At 51.0% G+C, this 18,840-nt stretch overlaps 2 protein-coding genes and 1 long non-coding RNA gene across 21 annotated transcripts; 2 read left to right on the top strand and 1 right to left on the bottom strand.

Moving 5' to 3' along the window:
- Window positions 1-4: 4 nt before the first annotated feature.
- Window positions 5-5,057, top strand: Gps1 (G protein pathway suppressor 1). Of its 15 annotated transcripts, none has more exons than XM_087569416.1 (14): window positions 5-440; window positions 817-909; window positions 1,509-1,694; window positions 2,229-2,389; window positions 2,475-2,610; window positions 2,696-2,773; window positions 2,964-3,024; window positions 3,341-3,426; window positions 3,659-3,753; window positions 3,840-3,945; window positions 4,024-4,104; window positions 4,204-4,341; window positions 4,424-4,558; window positions 4,633-5,057. In XM_087569416.1, exons 1-14 carry the CDS (start codon window positions 291-293, stop codon window positions 4,705-4,707), a joined length of 1,581 nt encoding a protein of 526 aa, XP_087425542.1. In that variant the 5' UTR covers window positions 5-290; the 3' UTR covers window positions 4,708-5,057. The 15 variants fall into 15 exon arrangements, with proteins under 15 accessions (XP_087425542.1, XP_087425543.1, XP_087425544.1 ...); XM_087569417.1 differs by having other exon boundaries at window positions 2,967-3,024; XM_087569418.1 differs by having other exon boundaries at window positions 1,509-1,690; window positions 2,225-2,389; window positions 2,967-3,024.
- Window positions 5,058-5,168: 111 nt separating this feature from the next.
- Window positions 5,169-12,243, bottom strand: Dus1l (dihydrouridine synthase 1-like). Of its 5 annotated transcripts, none has more exon segments than NM_172018.2 (14): window positions 5,169-5,536; window positions 5,623-5,698; window positions 5,827-5,864; window positions 7,083-7,228; window positions 7,725-7,813; window positions 7,899-7,995; window positions 8,225-8,369; window positions 8,566-8,669; window positions 8,909-8,991; window positions 9,698-9,810; window positions 10,128-10,178; window positions 10,662-10,770; window positions 11,278-11,524; window positions 12,151-12,239. In NM_172018.2, coding segments are annotated over 13 exon segments (1,428 nt in total). In that variant the 5' UTR covers window positions 11,515-11,524; window positions 12,151-12,239; the 3' UTR covers window positions 5,169-5,396.
- A 3,085-nt stretch (window positions 12,244-15,328) lies between these two features.
- LOC120095225 (uncharacterized) lies at window positions 15,329-18,059 on the top strand. The gene is made up of 4 exons (XR_015632353.1): window positions 15,329-15,640; window positions 15,877-15,996; window positions 16,107-16,177; window positions 17,553-18,059. It is a non-coding gene; the product is annotated as an uncharacterized LOC120095225 (long non-coding RNA).
- Window positions 18,060-18,840: the final 781 nt, after the last annotated feature.

An 18,840-nucleotide genomic window follows, 5' to 3' on the forward strand; every position in this document is an offset into this window, starting at 1 on the left:
AAGTGAACGTCGCTGCGGCACCGGGGGTGGAAGATGCCGCTGCCGGTTCAGGTGTTTAACTTGCAGGTAGGGGTTGGTAACTGCGCTCGCCGCGTGGCCGTTCGGTCCGGATCGAGCCTGGTGGGCGGGGCTGGCGGCGAGCGGGGCGGGGCCCGCAGCTCTGGCCTGGGCGCGTGAGCGTCGCCTGCCTCGCGGGCCGCTCTGGGCCCCGGCCCCCGCCCCGCCCCCGCCTCGCGCGCCAACGCTTTTCGTGCGGGTGCTGGCCTCTCAGAGAGGTGCGTCAGGCCAAGATGCGGGGCAGCCCGGCGCCCAGCTCTGCCTCGTCGTCGGCCTCCGACTTGAGCCGCAGCCCTGCGCACAGCAGGTCAGACTTGCGGCCCGGCACGTCGGGCGACTACAGCCTGAGCGCCAGCCTGTCGGCCTGCACGCTACTTTCCGAGGTATAGCTGCGCGCCTACCGTGTAGCGGCTCTTTCGATGTCGCTCGAGGCCCTGGCCCCTCGAGTCCTCGGCCAGCCTCTTCCGCATCGTGACCTGTCTGCTTTGACTCTCTTGATTTATGAAGATAGGGTGGCAATCTATTTCATTCTCTGTGGCCTAGAGGAAGCTGTATCGGGATGGCGGCTGGGAATGCTTGACGGTTCCTGTAGTCAGTGTTGTGCCCAGGACCTGGGTGGGAGAGCTGAAGACGGCACTTGGCTGCCAGCACCTGTGGAAGCCCAGTGCAGTTTTGCCTTGAGAAATCGTGGGCAGAGCTGATGGGGGAAACTCTGCTCACCCTGGTGCCTTTCGTCAAGGAGCTCCTTCTGTTTTGCAGGGGGCCGTGGAACCCATGCAGATTGATGTAGATCCGCAGGAAGATCCCCAGAACGCACCTGATGTCAACTACGTGGTGGAGAACCCCACCCTGGTATGGATCCTGTGTGGCGGAGGACTGCTGGCAGCTTCGATGTGTTGAGGGGTCCAAGTCAGACTCCCACTGTATGTCCTAGGACAGTTGATGCTTTTAGCAACCGCTTTAGACACATCTCTCTAAGCCAGGAAACTGGTTTTTCGTTTGCCCACCTATGTTGGGTTCTCAGGCAGTTCTAAGACCCTGCACCCACTTCTCCACAGGGAACAGTCCCGTCAAGTCAACAGTGTGAAGCAAAGCTCTATTTGCAGCCAACACACTTTTCCTCTCTTCTTAGCCCAGCATCCATCACTTGTTAGGTAGCGTATGCTCATGCTTCCGTTTCCCAGTGCAGAGCTTGGTCCTGAAGGTCTTTAATTCACACACTCCTGTGGTGTCTTCCCAGCATCTAAATGTGATCCCAGGACGCAGGTGAAGACTTACTGTTGTGCTCAGGTGGTCAGGTCCTTGCTTACCCCACTTGACCCTCTTTTTTTTTTTTTTTTTCCGGAGCTGGGGACCGAACCCAGGGCCTTGCGCTCGCTAGGCAAGCGCTCTACCGCTGAGCTAAATCCCCAACCCCCCACTTGACCCTCTTATCCCCTCCTCCCCACAAGGATCTGGAGCAGTATGCAGCCAGCTACAGTGGTCTGATGCGTATTGAGCGGCTACAGTTTATTGCTGACCGCTGCCCTCCGTTGCGAGTGGAGGCCTTGAAAATGGCTCTGTCCTTCGTGCAGAGGACCTTCAATGTGGACATGTATGAAGAGATACACCGGAAGCTCTCTGAGGCTACCAGGCAAGTAAGCTTTGGGGGGCAGGGGAGGCAAGTGACCGGAGCTGGGCTGGCCGTGGTTGTTCTGGCCCAGCATTTCACCTGTGATGCACTGATAGCAGGTGAAAGCCTGTAGTAGGTGAGAAGCATAACAGTGCTTCCTTCTTGGGGCGGGGAAGTGGTAGCAGGCCATTTTCTCTTCTTTGGCTTCCTTTGCTTCTATGCGGACAATCGAGCTTCCTAATTCTTGAGAGTCTGGTATAGCTGTCCTCCTATACACACACACACACACACACACACACACACACACACACACACACACACACACACACGCACGCACACACACACGCACACACACACACCCCACTACCTGGGTCAGAACCACCTATTCTCCTTGAACTCGCCTGTCTAGCTGGGTCTCTTAGATCAGCAGTTGTCTCTGTGCCTCTGGTACAGACTGGGCCCTTTCAGTGGGGCAGGGAGAGGCAAAGGGCTCTGGAGAACCAGCCTCTGGCTCCCCATGGTTATCACTATCCTGATGACTACCTTATCCCTCAGGGAGCTGCAGAATGCACCTGATGCCATCCCTGAGAGTGGAGTGGAGCCCCCACCCCTGGACACAGCCTGGGTGGAGGCCACTCGGAAGAAGGCCCTGTTGAAACTGGAGAAGTTAGACACGGACTTGAAGAACTACAAGGGCAATTCTATCAAGGAGAGCATCAGGTGCTGGCCTGCTCTGGGCAGGGGAGGTGGGCAACTGGGCCTAGCTGGCCCCTCGACCAGTATTCACTCACTGCCAGGCCCACAGGCGCGGCCATGATGACCTGGGTGACCACTACCTGGACTGTGGGGACCTCAGCAATGCCCTCAAGTGTTATTCGCGAGCCCGAGACTACTGCACCAGTGCTAAGCATGTCATCAACATGTGCCTCAATGTCATCAAGGTGGCCTGGGTGACAGCTGGGTAGGCATGGAGGGCCCTAAAGGGACAACTCCGACTTAATCTGGCCTTGCCTACTCACCTGCCAGGTCAGTGTCTACTTGCAGAATTGGTCTCATGTGTTAAGCTATGTCAGCAAGGCTGAGTCTACTCCAGAGATTGCTGAGGTAAGGTCCACCTCCACAGATGCCCTGCTCTAGAAGTTGTCATCCCTGTCCCCTGGAGCCCCGTATACTCCTTCCCTGCCTCAGTGTCCCTTTGAGTTTGTTCTTGGGGTAGGGTGGGGACAGGGAATAGAGCTCCTTAAATAAGGAAGGCAGGCGGGGGGCCTCTCATATCTGCTTTCTTCTCCTGCAGCAGCGGGGAGAGCGGGACAGCCAGACTCAAGCCATCCTCACCAAGCTCAAGTGTGCTGCAGGTGAGGCTTCCAGCCACCTCTCCCGCTCTTCTTCCCTCTGTGCATGTGTAGGTGGCACTTGCTCAAGTTAGTACAGAGAAGCTGGTGGGGTCTAGGGAAGTAGGTCAGCTGGTTTCCCTGAGCCTGGTATATAACATGGGCATTTTGAGGATTCCCTGCTTGTGGGGATGTTTTCATTTAGATGCTGTTACTAACAGCTAGGATTTCCATCCCTAAACTGGGGAATGCTGGGGTAGGAGGCCAAGGATCCACTGATGGCCATGGCCTTCTAGGGCTCCTATACCCCCTCTAAATCAGTCTCCTTCTTGCCTTTTAGGCTTGGCTGAGCTGGCTGCACGAAAGTATAAGCAAGCTGCCAAGTGCTTCCTTCTGGCTTCCTTTGATCACTGTGATTTCCCAGAGGTGAGGAGGGGCATGAGGCACTCTTCAGCTTGTCCAAGTCTGTATACAAGAGGAAGTGAAAGCTTGTGGATTGGGCTGTTAAGCTCTCCTGAATGAGGGTCTAAGCATTGTCTTGAATGGGTAGTGGGAAGGGCAGGTCAGACCCCCACCTTTAGGCTTCCTCCTTGGTCTGTGCAGCGGTCAGTGCCCAGGACCCCAGGTTTCTGAACCTACCTCCCCTTCTGCCTCTCAGCTGCTGTCCCCCAGCAATGTGGCTGTCTATGGTGGCCTATGTGCCTTAGCCACCTTTGACCGGCAGGAGCTGCAACGCAATGTCATCTCCAGCAGGTAAGGTGGGTAGTGGGCTCCTACCTCTGCTCCTGTCGAGTCAGGCCCTTCTGTCCCTTCTTAGTTGAGCATTCTGGTATCCTCAGCTCCTTCAAGTTGTTCCTGGAGCTGGAGCCACAGGTCAGAGACATCATCTTCAAATTTTATGAGTCCAAGTATGCCTCATGCTTGAAGATGTTGGACGAGATGAAGGTAAGGCACAAGGGTATGGCACACTGAGACTGACCTAGGTTGTGTGCCTTGGGGTCCCTGACCAGCTCTCCTCTGCAGGACAACCTGCTCCTGGACATGTACCTGGCCCCTCACGTCAGGACACTGTATACCCAGATCCGTAACCGGGCTCTCATCCAAGTAAGTGTGGGTATTGAGGGAAGGGGGCATGGATGGTTAGGGGTTGTATGGAATGCAGACCTGAGGAGCAGTGGACAGCTTGTGGCTTCTGTCCTGTAGTACTTCAGCCCCTATGTGTCAGCTGATATGCACAAGATGGCTGCTGCCTTCAACACAACAGTTGCAGCTCTGGAGGATGAGCTCACACAGCTCATCCTGGAGGGCCTTATTAATGCCCGCATCGACTCACACAGCAAGGTGGGTACACAGGGTTGGACTGCTGTGAGTGTATGGTCTGGAGACCTGTGGGGCTGTTCTGAGCCTCCTCATCCTCCTTCAGATACTGTATGCTCGAGACGTGGATCAGCGTAGCACCACCTTTGAGAAGTCCCTGCTGATGGGCAAGGAGTTCCAACGACGGGCCAAAGCCATGATTCTGAGAGCAGCTGTGCTACGCAACCAGATCCATGTCAAGGTGAACAGCCTGGGGTGCGAGGGAATGGGCAGCACTCACACAGCCTCCACTGAACCCCTCCCTGTCCACTGCAGTCTCCTCCTAGAGAAGGGAGCCAAGGGGAGCTGACTCCAGCAAACAGCCAGTCACGGATGAGCACCAACATGTGAAAGGCATTCCCGTGACCTTCAGACTAGTCTGCACAGCTCCTCTGCCAGTGGAAGCAGCACCTGGGCCTCCTGCCTGCTTTCCTCAAGATGAGACCCCAGACTGTGTGGTTCATTAGAGCAGTCCAGCCCCTGGGATGCCAGTTCATTGGCCTTCCGCTCGGAGGCCCCCTCTGCTGTGGTAGGCAGGCTGCCCAGTATGGCCATTCGGGCCTGACTCTAGGTTTCTGTCCCAATGAAACAGACCATGTGCAATTCCCAGGTAAGGGTTCCTCAACCCTTCCTGTCCATGTAGTTCTGACTGCAGCAGTGTCACTAACCAAGTAGTCCATTAAAGTACAGATTGATCATTGCCCCAGGCTCCCTTCCTTTCTGCCTGTGTGCCCTGGATACTCTGACCACGTGAAAGAGGAGGGAGGTCCATGATGAGGGCTGGGAGAGTAGCCATAGGCCGTTACTATGGATCTCTGCAAATGCGGCTCTGAAATGGTTTATTGTTGAGTTCTGAAAACACATGTGGGAACAGGGCAAGTCCAACCAAGACTACCCTTGGTGTAACATTGCCGGTCCCCACCAGCAGACATCAACATGTTCTTCTGTGTCAAAGAGGAGATTCCCTGAGTAAAGGCATTTCCTTAAAGAATGTCCAGGCTTCAGTGGCTGTCCTGGGTGGAGATGGCTCTTGCTGGCTTTCAGGCTAGGGCACTACCCATGACTTCAGAGAAACCACTTGGTGTTACAGGCCTCACCTGCTGAGCTTCCTGCAGTCCAGGCTGGATCCCTTTCCAGGCCAGAGACTTCTCTAATTTGGTCTTAAAAAGCAATCCATGACCTGACAGGGAGGGTGAGAGGAGAATGGGGGTCAGGAAGCCAAAGTTCTCACTGCTGCTGGAGGGTGGGTGAGCAGTCGCAGCTCACCTGGGCAGTCTGCGGTCTCCCTGAAAGCTCGCTTCTTGCAGCAGCCACGGCACAGATTAAACACACATCTATTGCCCTGTGCACGGAAAGTTAATGAGCTGAGGTCAGCACGTGTACTTGGCCTCAATTCTGAGGTAAGTAGTACCAGCAGCATAAGAACGCCCATGAGGACTGTCTGCCCACCGAACAGAAGGGCCAGCTTACCTTTGGATTTCCACATTGGTCACACTTTGCATATTTGGCTGGAGGGGAAAAAAGGGCAGATTGAATGGGACGAACGAGGCGGGTCAGGGTGAGCAGTTGCCATCCACCCCTACAAAGCTGCAGTGTTGTCTACACATGTGCCTGAACACCAGAAGAGGGCACCAGATCTCATTATACATGACCTCTAGAAGAGCAACCAGGGAAAGCGCTCTTAACTTCTGAGCCCTTTGAGGTTCCCACCTTTAGCTTGCTATGGCCACCCAGGCCAGGAACTGAGCTATGATAAGATTTGGCTGACAGTGGACTGAGCATGACCTCACTGGAAACAAAGAAGAGAGCAGGTGGGCTGCCCACACCACCCCCTAGCATCCAGAGCCCTAGGTCTGTCACTGCTGTCTCCCATTGAAAACAACATCCAAGTGTGGAGGCTTAAGCTATGATCCGAGCACTCCAGATTGCTGCTGAGCATTAAAGTCAGAGTAGACACACGGTGAGATCCAAGGCAGCTTGGATTACCCATGCAGACCGATGTCAGGAAACAAAAAAGGGCAAAACCAACCCCTCTCCTAATGCCCACTTCCTGTGGTACAGCATTGTAGGCAGAAACTACTATGGCATTTCCCTTATAAATAGTCCATCCAGGACTGTGATACGGTCTGTCCTGCTGTCTCTCAGGGAGCCGCCACCAGACTGCTGAACCTCTAGGAAGCAGCTGAGTGTGTGAACCCAGACTGCCAACATGACGAGGGCACAGAGGACCATGCCCTGGGGTGAGACTCAAGCTGCACACCTAGGTACCATACTGAAAAGTCCTGTGTCTCTCTGAGAGGCTCCCACCTTCACCCCCATCTATCTGGGTCAGGATCCTGGCTCACCACTATCCAAATATACAGCACCCTAGAATGCTCCCCAGGAGCAGCCAGGGCCTGCTTGAAGACTGCCTGAGCCCCATGCAAGGGTGAGGCACACCCAGGACTCAGTCTTTGTCATATAGGCAAACTCTGGTGGTCACTTGAACAGCACCTGGCTGAGGAGCTTTGGTATGTCGAGTAGGTTTATAGCCATACACTGTGGATCAGACTCAAAGGCCCTTCACAGGGTCTTAGTGTCAGACCTGAAGTCTGGTCTGGGCCCAGGCCTCTGTTTCTGGATCTAGGCATTAAACTTGACAGGCCTGGACTCCTAGCCCCAGTAAAATGATGAAGATAATGAAGAGGTTTCCAGGCAACCTGCCCAAAAAACCTGGCTTCACTCACGTTTCAGGGAAGGATCAAATGTTTTGTGAGGGTTCCTCAGTTGTTTCTTCAGCTTATTCTTGGACAAGCCCTCCATGCTGCCCTCTTCTTCCTCCAGAGCCCGCTTGCTTCGACCACTACTATTCTCCTTGCTCCCTTCCTTAGGTCTGAAGGTTAAAGGACCGTGAGCAGCATCAAAGATCAGTTCACCAAGGCTAAATGGAGCATCTCAGGAGGGGGATCCAAGGCAAAGGGGCTGGACAGCCAAAGGTGCCAAGGGCATGTACCATTCTCCTATTCATCCCAAGTAACCATTCTTGGCTGCCTAGGCAAGCAGGACTTGTCCAAGGACACAGGGCATTGGTATAGTTCACACAATGCCTAACAGGAATTAAGCCTTCCTGGAATGGCATCTAAGGTTCAGGGGCCCAGGATTTCGACACTGAGTCCAGTGAGGCTGAGATCACAGATGACAGCCTGCCTGCCCACTTTAGAGATTCCAGGGTCTGCCTGTTAACCCCAAGGACAAAGCCACACAGGACTAAAGGACCTTGGGTAAGTCTCTCTTCCTCCTTCACCCAGAACAGGGACTTGCCTCAGTGACTAGAGCAATGGCAAAGGGTGCCTGTGCATGTACTCCCACCGCACACTGACTCAGCTCACCCTGGTCGGATGTAAGGCTGGCAGATCCAGTGGAAAGCAGGTAAGTTGTCAGCTGGCCTCACTCCTTCTTGCTGCCTGGCCATGTCCTCCTGCAAAAGCCCAAGGCCTGTCAGCAGCCTAAGCTGCTGGCCCCTGCAGAACTTGCTGGGCTCCCAGCACCAGCCCTGCACCTGCCTGACAGCGAAGCTTCAGCGCCTGGCTCACAGCAGCCACGCCTTCCAGGGTCTTCACTTTGGCCAGCTCCTCCCGAAGCTGCTGATGTACCTGTAGCCTGAGGCAGATGCCTGTCACTCCAGTCACCACCTAGGCCGAGTCCTAGGCACCTGGCCAGTCATCTCTTCTCACCGAGGCTCCTGCCCTCCCTCACTGCCAAGCCACCCGCCAGCCCTTCAGCAGACTTGGTAGCAAGTTGTTTTGGGAAGACCACAGAATACTCCAGGCAGGGTGCTGACATTGCCTAGAGAGACCCACTCTCAATTCCTGCCCAAGGAGCAACTCACGTGTGGTGCCACAGCTTGAAGAGATGGGCCCGGACGTAGGAGAGTGGACAAGGGTGCTGCCGTACAATGTCCAGGTACTCATCAGCCAGCTCCCACACAGCAGGGCTCCGGCCCTCAAAGAGGGCAGGGTTGTGCAGGTTCCCCTCTGGGGAGAAGGTAAGGAAGAAAGCTTGGAATACTCTCCTGGCCACTCAGGTCACTGGCTAGCTATAGGGTTGGCAAATCTGGAAAACCGTCTGAGGGCTTGGTTTGGGCCCAACAGAGCGGACATGGACAGTGAACACCATCTCCTTAAACAGGTCTATGAGGACAGAAAAGGGCTGAGGCATGTGTGTGCTCACCTGCACTCATGACCCCCTGCACGCCTGTGTCCTGGATGCATCGCTCCACATCCTGCAGGCACCGGATGTTCCCATTGGCAAACACAGGGATTCCCACCGCCTTCCTGTGGGGGGAAGAGAAGCCTGACCCTACACCATGCCAGGGCAGTGCTAAGCCAGGAGGGGCAGCCACCAATTTCTATCTTGTTGAGACACCTTGACTTCTATGGCATTGTTGCCTTCCCTCCCAGATAGTTATAGGGCATCATTACAGGCAATGCTGAACACCCCAAGGTGTGGAACTAGGTTTTTGCCGCCACTTCCACAAAGTCCAATGGACAATGACTGTACCCAACCTGCTCACCGAACTGCCTTGATGTGCTCCCACGAGGCTGTTCCTGCCATGGGCCCCTTCTGCTCCTTGGTGCGCCCATGCACAGTCAGGAGCTAGGACAGACCAATACTTGGTTCAACCCTGCTCTACGCAAAGGTCTCAAAACAATTACAAGGGACCTGCTCAAGTTTCTCAGCTTTCCATGCTGGGAGGAACCAAGGCCATCTGGCATGGATCTGTCCCTGGTCCCAGGGTCTCAAGAGCCCTGCCCCTTTGGAAGAGCCCCGGCTGCAATCAGAAAACATGAGTCAAGGGGCAGAACCCTGAGTACAAGAGAAATCTGGAGAACTCGGGATGCAGGGTGCTGAGTGAGGGTGGCTCCTGCTCTTTCCGGAAACCACATGGCCAGGGTCAACATGCAGGACAGGAAAGAGGACCAGGTCCCATAACCCCATGGCTTATGCCCAGGCTCCCAGAGAGGCTGCATATTGAGCTCACCTAAAGGAAACCCTCCCTGGTGTCTAGAGAGCCTGAGATATGGTAGTGAACCCAATGTTACTCTCCATGCAGACAACACCCTGGAGCTGGAATGGCAGTTTTAGAGATTTGAGCCAGGGTAGCAGGTCTTAAAAGTGGGGCCAGGAGGAGCCTATTGCCCCGCCCAAAAAAATGTCTTGGCTGCAGCCCCCACTCAAGAGCTGCAGAAGCAAGAGCCACGTCTGGTGTTGGAAGATTATCATGGAGAGACAGAATGTGCTCAGATGTGAGGCCAGGCCGCCTGCTAGATCCCAACAACCACCCTGGGAGTCATGGCCTCACCTGACAGCCAGCCTTCTCCAGCATCTGGGCGTATCTCACTGTCTTGTCAATCTCTGGGAAGACACGAATTTTGCACGTGACAGGAACAGAGAGTCGCTCATGAGCCAACAGAACTGAGAAAAAAGACAGTCTCTGAGGGAACCACAGTGCTACTCCAAGGTGGCCAAACCCCAGTAAGTCCCCATGGAGCACTGGGAGCTAACAGGAGTAAGGACGCTGTCCTGGCACTGATTCTAAGGGGATAGTTGGTATACATCAGGGGACTCTATAGTCACCTCCTTCCAGCAGGAAAAGTGCTGTGGCCAAGAGCCCCCAGAGGGATCACCGGTGTCCTCTCTTGAGCCCCAACCAAGCAGCTGTGCTTATGAGCCCTGTCAGACTGTCTCTGGGGCGACTCACTCGCTGACACGATGGCATGCAGCCGACTCACTCATTCTTTGAAGAAGATCCCACTCCTCCTGCAGAAAAGCGCCATAGCGACCTGCAGAGGATGAGAGTGGCCCCCATTGCACCTATACTGCCATGAACCCCCTACCAGCCCAGCTCCTCAGACTACGGAGGACTCCACAGCTAGGCCAGGTGTATAGGTGCCAGCCGAGTTTCTGGTTAGAGCAGGACTGAAAATGAAGTCAAACAGCTTCTCAGCTGTCAAAACTCCAAAGTAGCCTAAGACCAATAATGCTTGCTTAGGGGCCCAGTGAGCCAAAGGATTGCGGAGCCAAGGACCCCCCGCCAGCCGGTCACATTTATCAGTGGGATATCTACGTGGCCAGCAGAGTTTGGTCCCCAGTCAAGCAACTGGGAACTCTCTAGGATGATAAGACCAGAGAAAGGAGTGCTTGCTGGCTACAGGTGTCATTACAGTCAGAGGCAGGGATTAACTCTCCCCATGCCCACTGATACCCAGGCTCTACCAGAACAGGCCTGGACAGGCGTCAACACAGGACTGTAGAAATGACCTCACCTCTCTTGGCTATCATCTGTGGGCAGCCCAAGTTCAGGTCAATGGCATCACAGTAATCTTGTGCTAGGAGAGCTGCCTGGACAAACACCTCTGGGTCGTTGGCACAAAACTGAAGAAGACATGAATGTCACCTTTGGTCAAACCAGGCCTACGACTCTCCCTGCCTAGGCCACCCAGCCCTGTGAGGAATCCCATGGTGACTCAATGAGCTATGGTCTTTCCACCAGCATGTACAATATGATAAAGTGGGAAGATCTCATACCACTAGGGATATGAGTTGTACATGACATGTAACAGAAGCCACTGGCATAAACTTTTAAAGAACTAAGAGTTCTCGACAGGAGGGCACTGAGACAGGAGAAGTATCAAGGTAATACTGATGCTACAAATCCCTCGTGCTCTCCAAGCTGCCCCTTCACAGGGCTTAGACTGTCCCTAGCTTTGGGGATGCTCACTCAGCAGCTGTGTCTCACTGCATGTGTCATGCAAGGCTGCAGGGACCCCGACCCTCCTCCTGGGTTATATGTATATGGTGGGGACAGCTTGGGAATGCTGTCCTTATACACATGGTCTGGAACCCGGGTGCTACTCAGGTAGCCACAGTCCCTCTGCTCACCTGCACAATGAGGGGCCTGTCCTCAGGGCACACATCACAATATAGGTTCTCTTTCCGATAGTTAGCATCTCTAACGAAGACCTGGGCATGTAGCATAGGGGTGTAGCATAGCTGGGCTCCATGGCGGCGGCTTAGCAGTCTCCAAGCTAGCTCACTCTGGTCCACCATGGGTGCCACCACATGTCGGGCACCCCCAAGGGTGCGGCTCCAAAACTCAAAACCCTGCAGTTTGGGCATCCTTTCCACACTAAAGGCAGAAGAGGAACACGCTCTCATTTCAGCCATAGTACACCATCATACCTCAGGAGGGTACGAAGTTCAGCTCAAGGGGCTGACCACTCTTGTCAGTTATAGCTGCCTGCTTCCCCAAACACAGGAGAGGTATATCCAGGCACAGGGTCGAGCTGCCCTCCACCTTTCTAGCAGTGACCCTGACATACCATTCACCCTCTCTGAACCTTACCCCCTCATCTGCCACTGGATTAAACGCCAGCCTGGTGGAACAGGTGTGAAGGATAAACAGGTCTGTGCCCGAACAAGGAAATCTGCGTCCCTGCGGGCCGGACCTGGCCAGATGAGACCTCCCGGCAGCACGAGGCCTGACGCCACCTCACATCTTGGGTTGGGAGAGCAGCGAGTATGTCAGCCCCGAAGGCCCCTTTCCTAGTCTGGCCTAGAGTCTCCTGAGCTAACCCTACCCCTTGGGCTGGCCCGGGGCCCGAGACAGACACCGGACGACGTCAAAGGGGCTTGAATTAGAACTACTTCCCGCACCGTCGGAGCTGGCCGGGGTTCAGTGAAAGCCTGTGGCTGCGGGCACGCTTCAAAAAGAAAAAGGGACATACATACAAGGCCCCGCAGCCTCTGTCTTACCCGCTGCGCCGCCAGCAGGACCCGCAGGAAGGCGGCGGTAGCCGCCAAGCACTATGGCTCAGTCTCAGCGCACCACCGCCGGAAGTGCCGAAGGCGGAAGCGCACTGCCAGGCGCTCCGCACCGTCTGCGGTGCGGCAAAGAACAAAATCCTCGGACACTGCAGCTCAACGCTGAAGGGACCGGCCCCGTGGAAAATGGAGCTGAGCAAGTACAGACTGCGCGTGCTCGGGAGCCACGTTGTTCCTTCCAGACAATTGGCACTGAGAGATCTTTCCTGCATCCCCAACCAACCCCCGCATTCCAGGACCAGCCCTTGGTTCTTCCGACGCAAGACATAAATTCAGTATAATACCACAGTAGAAAACGAAATAAAGAATTATTACTTCAGATCCTAGATAGGAAAGGCTACGAGGAGCCTGTCCTTTGCGGAGTAATGAGATGCTTCCTAGAGGAAAGGAACATGCATAAAGAAATATGGTAGGGTTGGGGATTTAGCTCAGTGGTAGAGCGCTTGCCTAGCAAGCGCAAGGCCCTGGGTTCGGTCCCCAGCTCCGAAAAAAAAAAAAGAAGAAGAAGAAGAAAAAAAAAGAAATATGGTGTTGGCCTTTCGGTGATGGCCTATACCTTTACTCCCAGCACTCAGGAAGCAGAGGCAGGCGGATCTCTGTGAATTGGAGGCCAACTTGGTCTACAGAGTGAGTTCCACGACAGCCAGGGCTACATAGAGAAGCCCCAACGCCCACCCCCCACCAACTCCCCATCTCAAAAACAAACAAAAAAGATTTCTCTCTTAAGTTCCACAATCCTTACAGAAACATTGTGTCATTCAGTCCTGGTCCCCAGCCTTGGTGCAAATGCTAATACATACTTCATAATGATACATGTATGTGTAATAATACATGCATAATGTTATAATGATATAATGTAATATATGTATTACACAGGACATTTATAATCCTTTAATTTTCTGCCTTGTAAGAAAAATGACAGGAAGCTGGGTGGTGATGCCACATGCCTTTAATCCCAGCATTCTGGAGGCAGAGGCATGAGCATCTCTGTGAGTTGGAGGCCAGCCTGGTTTACAGAGCTAATTCAGGATAGCTGGAACCACATAAAGAAACCATATCTTGAAAAATAAAATAAAAAATAAAAAAATAAACAAGAGGGGCAGGAGAGATGGCTCTGAGGTTAAGAGTACCGACTGTTCTTCCAGAGGTCCTGAGTTCAATTCCCAGCAACCACATGGTGGCTCACAACCATCTATAATAGGAACTGGTATGTCTGAAGACAACTACAGTGTATACTTGTATACATAAATTGTACTTGTATACATAAATTAAATAAATAAATCTTTAAAAAAGAGAGAGAGAGAGAGAGTACTAATTGTTCTTCCAGTGGTCCTGAGTTCTATTCCCAGCACCCACAAGGCAGCTTACAACTGTCTGTAACTATATGCCCTCTTCTGGTCTGCAGACATACATACAGATAAAACACCTTAAACACATAATTGATTAATTAATTTTTTAAAAAGAAAATGGGAGAACAAACTTCACATCCACAGCTGGGCATGGTGGTGCACACCTTTAATCCCTATTCTTCATATCTCTGGGAGGCAGATCTCTGAGTTCAAGGACAGCCTGGTCTACAAAGTGAGTTCCAGGACAGTCAGGGCTATGCAGAGAAATCCTGCCTCAAAAAAGCCAAAAACAAGACAAAACAAAACAAAACCTCCCAAAGTACACTACTTAGCTTTATTCACTTATAGTGTTATAGCCTGACACACCTCATCCCCGGATAGCTTTAGCCATTCTGTCCCATGCCTGCCAGATATTTCATATTGTTGCTGTAACATGCCTCCCAGCCATTGACACAGAGAAGTGACTTGACTCAGAGCAAGGACATGCTGACCACAAACCCTGTTTTGTTCTGTATGTTCCGAATGTTCTGTATGAGGTTTGCTAATCTTAAGAATTTCCACAAAGCTTTACGTAGGACCTATCAAATCAAAGGTCAATATGAATTGTTATGTCTAAAATATCTTGAGTAAGAGCTTCCTGCACCTGTGTGTGGGTTTTTTCCCCCTTATAAGCTGACAAAAATATATCTGTTGTCATAGTTCAGATAATTCTGAGCTATGGCGCTGGTCTGACCAGGGCGTGTGTTCAAGAAATTATTCTTGCTTAACTGAGGTCAGTGTTCATATGGTTTGTATGGCAATTCCTGCACCCCAATAATAGCAGTTCTAGCATTGTTTATAGACCTGAGCTTCTACCTGGTATAATTGTCCCTTGAGCTAAAATATCTTTCAGTCCTGATAGATCTGAGAGATCAACCGTCTCAGTTTCACTCGTTTGTAAATCTCTGAAACCCCAAACAAAAAAAGAAAAAAAGAAAGAAAAGAAAACGAAAACAAGAAAACAAAAATAAATAAAGAAGACAACAGCTGGATGTGGTAACACACACACTTGTAATTCCAGCCAGCCTGGAACTCTCCATTGTCCTGAGCCCTGGGATTGCAAACATGTATCACCACACTCCAGCTCCAGCTGGTTTTCTTGGCGTTCCTACTGTTTTGTGTTTGTTGAACTTCTTTCATCCATAAGTTAATTTTTTTCCCAGCAATATTTCAGCTATTTTTTTTTCCTTAGCAGGGTCTGTAACCCAGGTTGGCTTTGAACTAGGATTCTAGCTGAGGATCTGAGGATGACCTTGAATTTCTGTTCCTCCGGTCTCCCCATCTCCCCAAGTACTTCTTTTATGCTGTGCTGGAAATCAAACCCAAGCCTCGTGTGTGTTGGGCAATCGCTCTACCAGCTCACATCCCCAGTCCTTTCTTGCTCTTTTTTTCCTACTCTTCCTTTGTCTATGCAACCGCCTAAGTTTCATTGTTGGCAGTATCTTGCCTGGAATTCTGCTTTGTTTTCTGAAATCCTCTTGGCTGAGCAAGGGCGTTCTCTACCCTTAGGTTGGCCTGCCCCCTAGTGGAACCTCCCAGCACTGTTTGTTAGCTGAGGCAGCCAGGCCACCCCTGCTCCAATAACTAGCAACCGAGAAGGGACAGCCTGTGATTTCCACTCATTTCTCTTGGTAGGGACCCACTGTTTTACTGTAAGGCTGGGTTAAGACTCTGAGACTGGGCCTCCCCAGAGCTGAACTTCGAACCTCTAGAGGGCACTCTTTTTGGTGAAAAAGGACCCTGACAGACGTTTGAGCCGTTGGTAGCCTGTGCTGTGGCCCCGGGCTGGCCCATGGAGGAGGGAGCTTGTCCTTAGCTGCACCCATCTAGAATGGAGCTTGTATCATGCGGGCAGAGAGGAGGGATGGGCCAAGGCAAGTACCCCAAACCCACACTCCCTTCCTGGAAGGATTTGGTAGATTTTCCTGAACACTGTTTCCCCCTTGGCTGAGAGTCCTCAGAACAACTTCCGGGACTTTTTTTTTTTTTTTCTTCGGAGCTGGGGACGGAACCCAGGACCTTGCGCTTCCTAGGTAAGCGCTCTACCACTGAGCCAAATCCCCAACCCAACTTCCGGGACTTTCAATGACTTTCTGGAGACTTTTCACCAGAAAAGGCTGCTTTGCTGGGGACTGTCCTCTGAACCCCTCTGGCCACCAGCAGTATGGGACCCTTTTAGTCCAGTATGACTCACACAGATGCTCGGGTGTTTTTAGGGTGCCGATGTGTACTCCCTTGTACTCTTCTCCAGTTTTCTTTTTTGAAACAGGATCTCACTATGTACTCTTAGCTGGCCTGGAGCTTGATAAAACGGACTGGCCTCAGACTCATAGAGACCAACCTGCTTCTGCCTCCTACACGCTGGGATGAGAGGGTATAGAACCAAATGGTATATTCTAAGAACAACCCCTTATGTCTCCCTCTCCCACCCATCCTTCCTAATACACAAAGATGGCGTTAACATTGAATTTTCTTGTTTGGGCATGTTCTCTCAAACAGGGTCTCACATGGCTGACTCGGAACTTACTATGCATGGTGGTCTTTTAGTTTCAGCCACCCAGGGATTAAAGGTGAGCTCTACCATTCTGACTTTACCTATCTTTCCCATTTGTTGTCTCGAAGCGCATGTCTTATTTCCCTACTTGGGGTTGTGTGTCCTTTGGACACACCCAATCCTGTTCTGTCTAGATGTTCTGTTGGTCACCTAGACTAGATATGTAGGTCATCTCCAATATTTTTCAATTTTACATTGTTTTACAACAGATATGTGTGTTTGTGTGCACAGGTGTGTGTATGTGTGTGCTTATGTGTGTGCACATGTCTATGTGTGTGCATGTGTGTGTGTGTATGTGTGTGCTTATGTGTGTGCACATGTCTATGTGTGTGCATGTGTGTGTGTGTGTGTGTGTGTGTGTGTGTGTGTGAGGGCACGCACATGCACATGCAGGTGTACGTGGGACACTTTCCAAGAAGCATGAATACAGAACTGATTTTTCTGTGTGCTGCCAAGTCTCCCCCTTGAGATCCTATGTTCTATGCCTCCCACTAGGGTTGCTTTGATGCAAGTTTCCCTGTTACCTCCACAGCACTCTGTATGTTTGCAACTGTGTCAACCTGACAGATAAGGAATGGTCCTCCTTGTGACTATCATTTTTTTTTATTTCCCTTATAATGAAAGGCTGAGCATCTTTTTATATGGTTAGAGGTCTAATTGACTATTATTTTGCTTATAAATCCCTTCTAAAACAGCTTCATGGGAGCATAATTAATATTTTTACAATATATACAAAGTGGCAATTACATGTTTATAGATACCTGTATATACAAGTGAAACTGTTCCAGTCAGATAATGAAAGTGTTTATCGCTACTCCCGGTTTCCCTGGGCCCCTCCCCCACCCTCTTCGTCCACATGTTTGCTGCTTTATGTGTGTACCTTCCTAGGGCTTTATTGGCACGGAACTGTGACAAGTTTTTGATTTTGGTCTGAGATGCGCAGCAGCTCAGTCTTTCCATGTGTGAGCAGTGTACTTTTATGGAATGTTCTGAAATGCATTTCTCCCTTCACCTGTTTATGAATCTGGGGTGGTTTCTCCAACCGTTGCTATGAATGTTCTTGTCAAATCTTCATGTAAACAGAGGGTAATTTGTATACCTTGGAGTGGAATGGCAGACCATATATGTTTTGAAGTGGGTTTCATGTAGCCCAGGCTAGCCTCAAATTCTTTATGTAGCCAAGGATGACCTTGAATTCCTGATCCCTCTCCCCTTCTACCCAAATGAGTGCTAGGGTTACAGATATGTGCCACCATACCCGGATTCATGTTTCTTCTTTTTTTTGGTGTGTGTGTGTGTGTGCGTGTGTGTGTATGTGTGTGTGTGTGTGTGTGTGTGTGTGTGTGTGTATGTGTGTAAGGGTTTATTTGGTTTATTCTTCCCAATCACAGTCCATTACGAAAGGAAGTCAGGTAGGTTTCAAACAGAGATTTGGAGTCAGGAATCGAAACAGAGGCCATCGAGGAACACTACTTGCTGCCAGCATGCAGCCCTGAGCCATGGCCATACATCATCTGTCTACGTCTTCTTTGGTGACTGCTATGGGCTCTGCATTACAAACATAGATACCCACTCCCCGAGGCCATCTCACCCATCCAGTGAAACATTTGAACCATTACCCTTTGCACTTCTGCTCTATATAGTCTGCCTAAACTGTCTCTTTAAAAAAGAAAAAAATAAAAAAAGATTTATGGAGCTGGAGACATGGCTCAGCGGTTAAGAGCACTGACTGCTCCTCCAGAGGTCCTGAGTTCAATTCCCAGCAACCACATGGCGGCTCACAACCATCTGTAATGAGATCTGATGCTCTCTTTTGGTGTGTCTGAAGACAGCCACAGTGTACTTGTATAATAAAATAAAAATAAATAAATAAATAAATAAATAAATAAATAAATAAATAGTAAGGGATTTATTGTATGTGACTGAGTGTTTGCCTGGACATGTGTCGGCCCATGGAGGTCAGAAGATGGTGTGGGATTCCCTGGAACTGGAGTTGTGATGGTTGTGAGCTGCCATGTGGGTTCTGGGAATTGAACTCAGGACCTCTGGAAGAGCAGTCAAGGCTCTTAACTGCTGAGCCATCTCTCCAGTCCCCAAAAATTGTCTTAAGCATTCCTCTGTGTACATTGGGAATTGTGTGATGCTTGAGTGTTACTTTTACCCCATTTTCTTTTGAGACAGGGTCTCCTGTAGCCTCGTACTCTGTATGTACCGGAAGACCCATCTCCTATAGGTCCCCTCCTCCACCTCCCAAGTGGTGGGTGCCAGGCACATACCGCCATATCCAGCTCTTATTTCAACCGTTACGCATGAATTGGGGACTAAAAGAAGAAAATACTGCATTTACCCATGCCTTTTGTTTTTCCACTTTCTTCCTGATATATATATATATATATATATATATATATATATATATATATATATATATGTTTTTTTTTTTTTTTGGTTCTTTTTTTCGGAGCTGGGGACCGAACCCAGGGCCTTGCGCTTCCTAGGCAAGCGCTCTACCACTGAGCTAAATCCCCAACCCCTCTTCCTGATATTTTAAGGCTCTCTTTTGTTGAAGGGACGGTAAGGTGGGATCTTTCTTTCTTTGCCACCCAGACAGCCCTTGAGCTTTCAATCCTCCTGCCTCAGCTTTCTTTCTTTATTTTTAAAATTTATTTATTATATATAAGT

Source organism: Rattus norvegicus, chromosome 10 (assembly GCF_021556685.1).
Source record: "Rattus norvegicus strain SHRSP/BbbUtx chromosome 10, alternate assembly SHRSP_T2T, whole genome shotgun sequence".
Taxonomy (NCBI): Eukaryota; Metazoa; Chordata; class Mammalia; order Rodentia; family Muridae; genus Rattus; species Rattus norvegicus.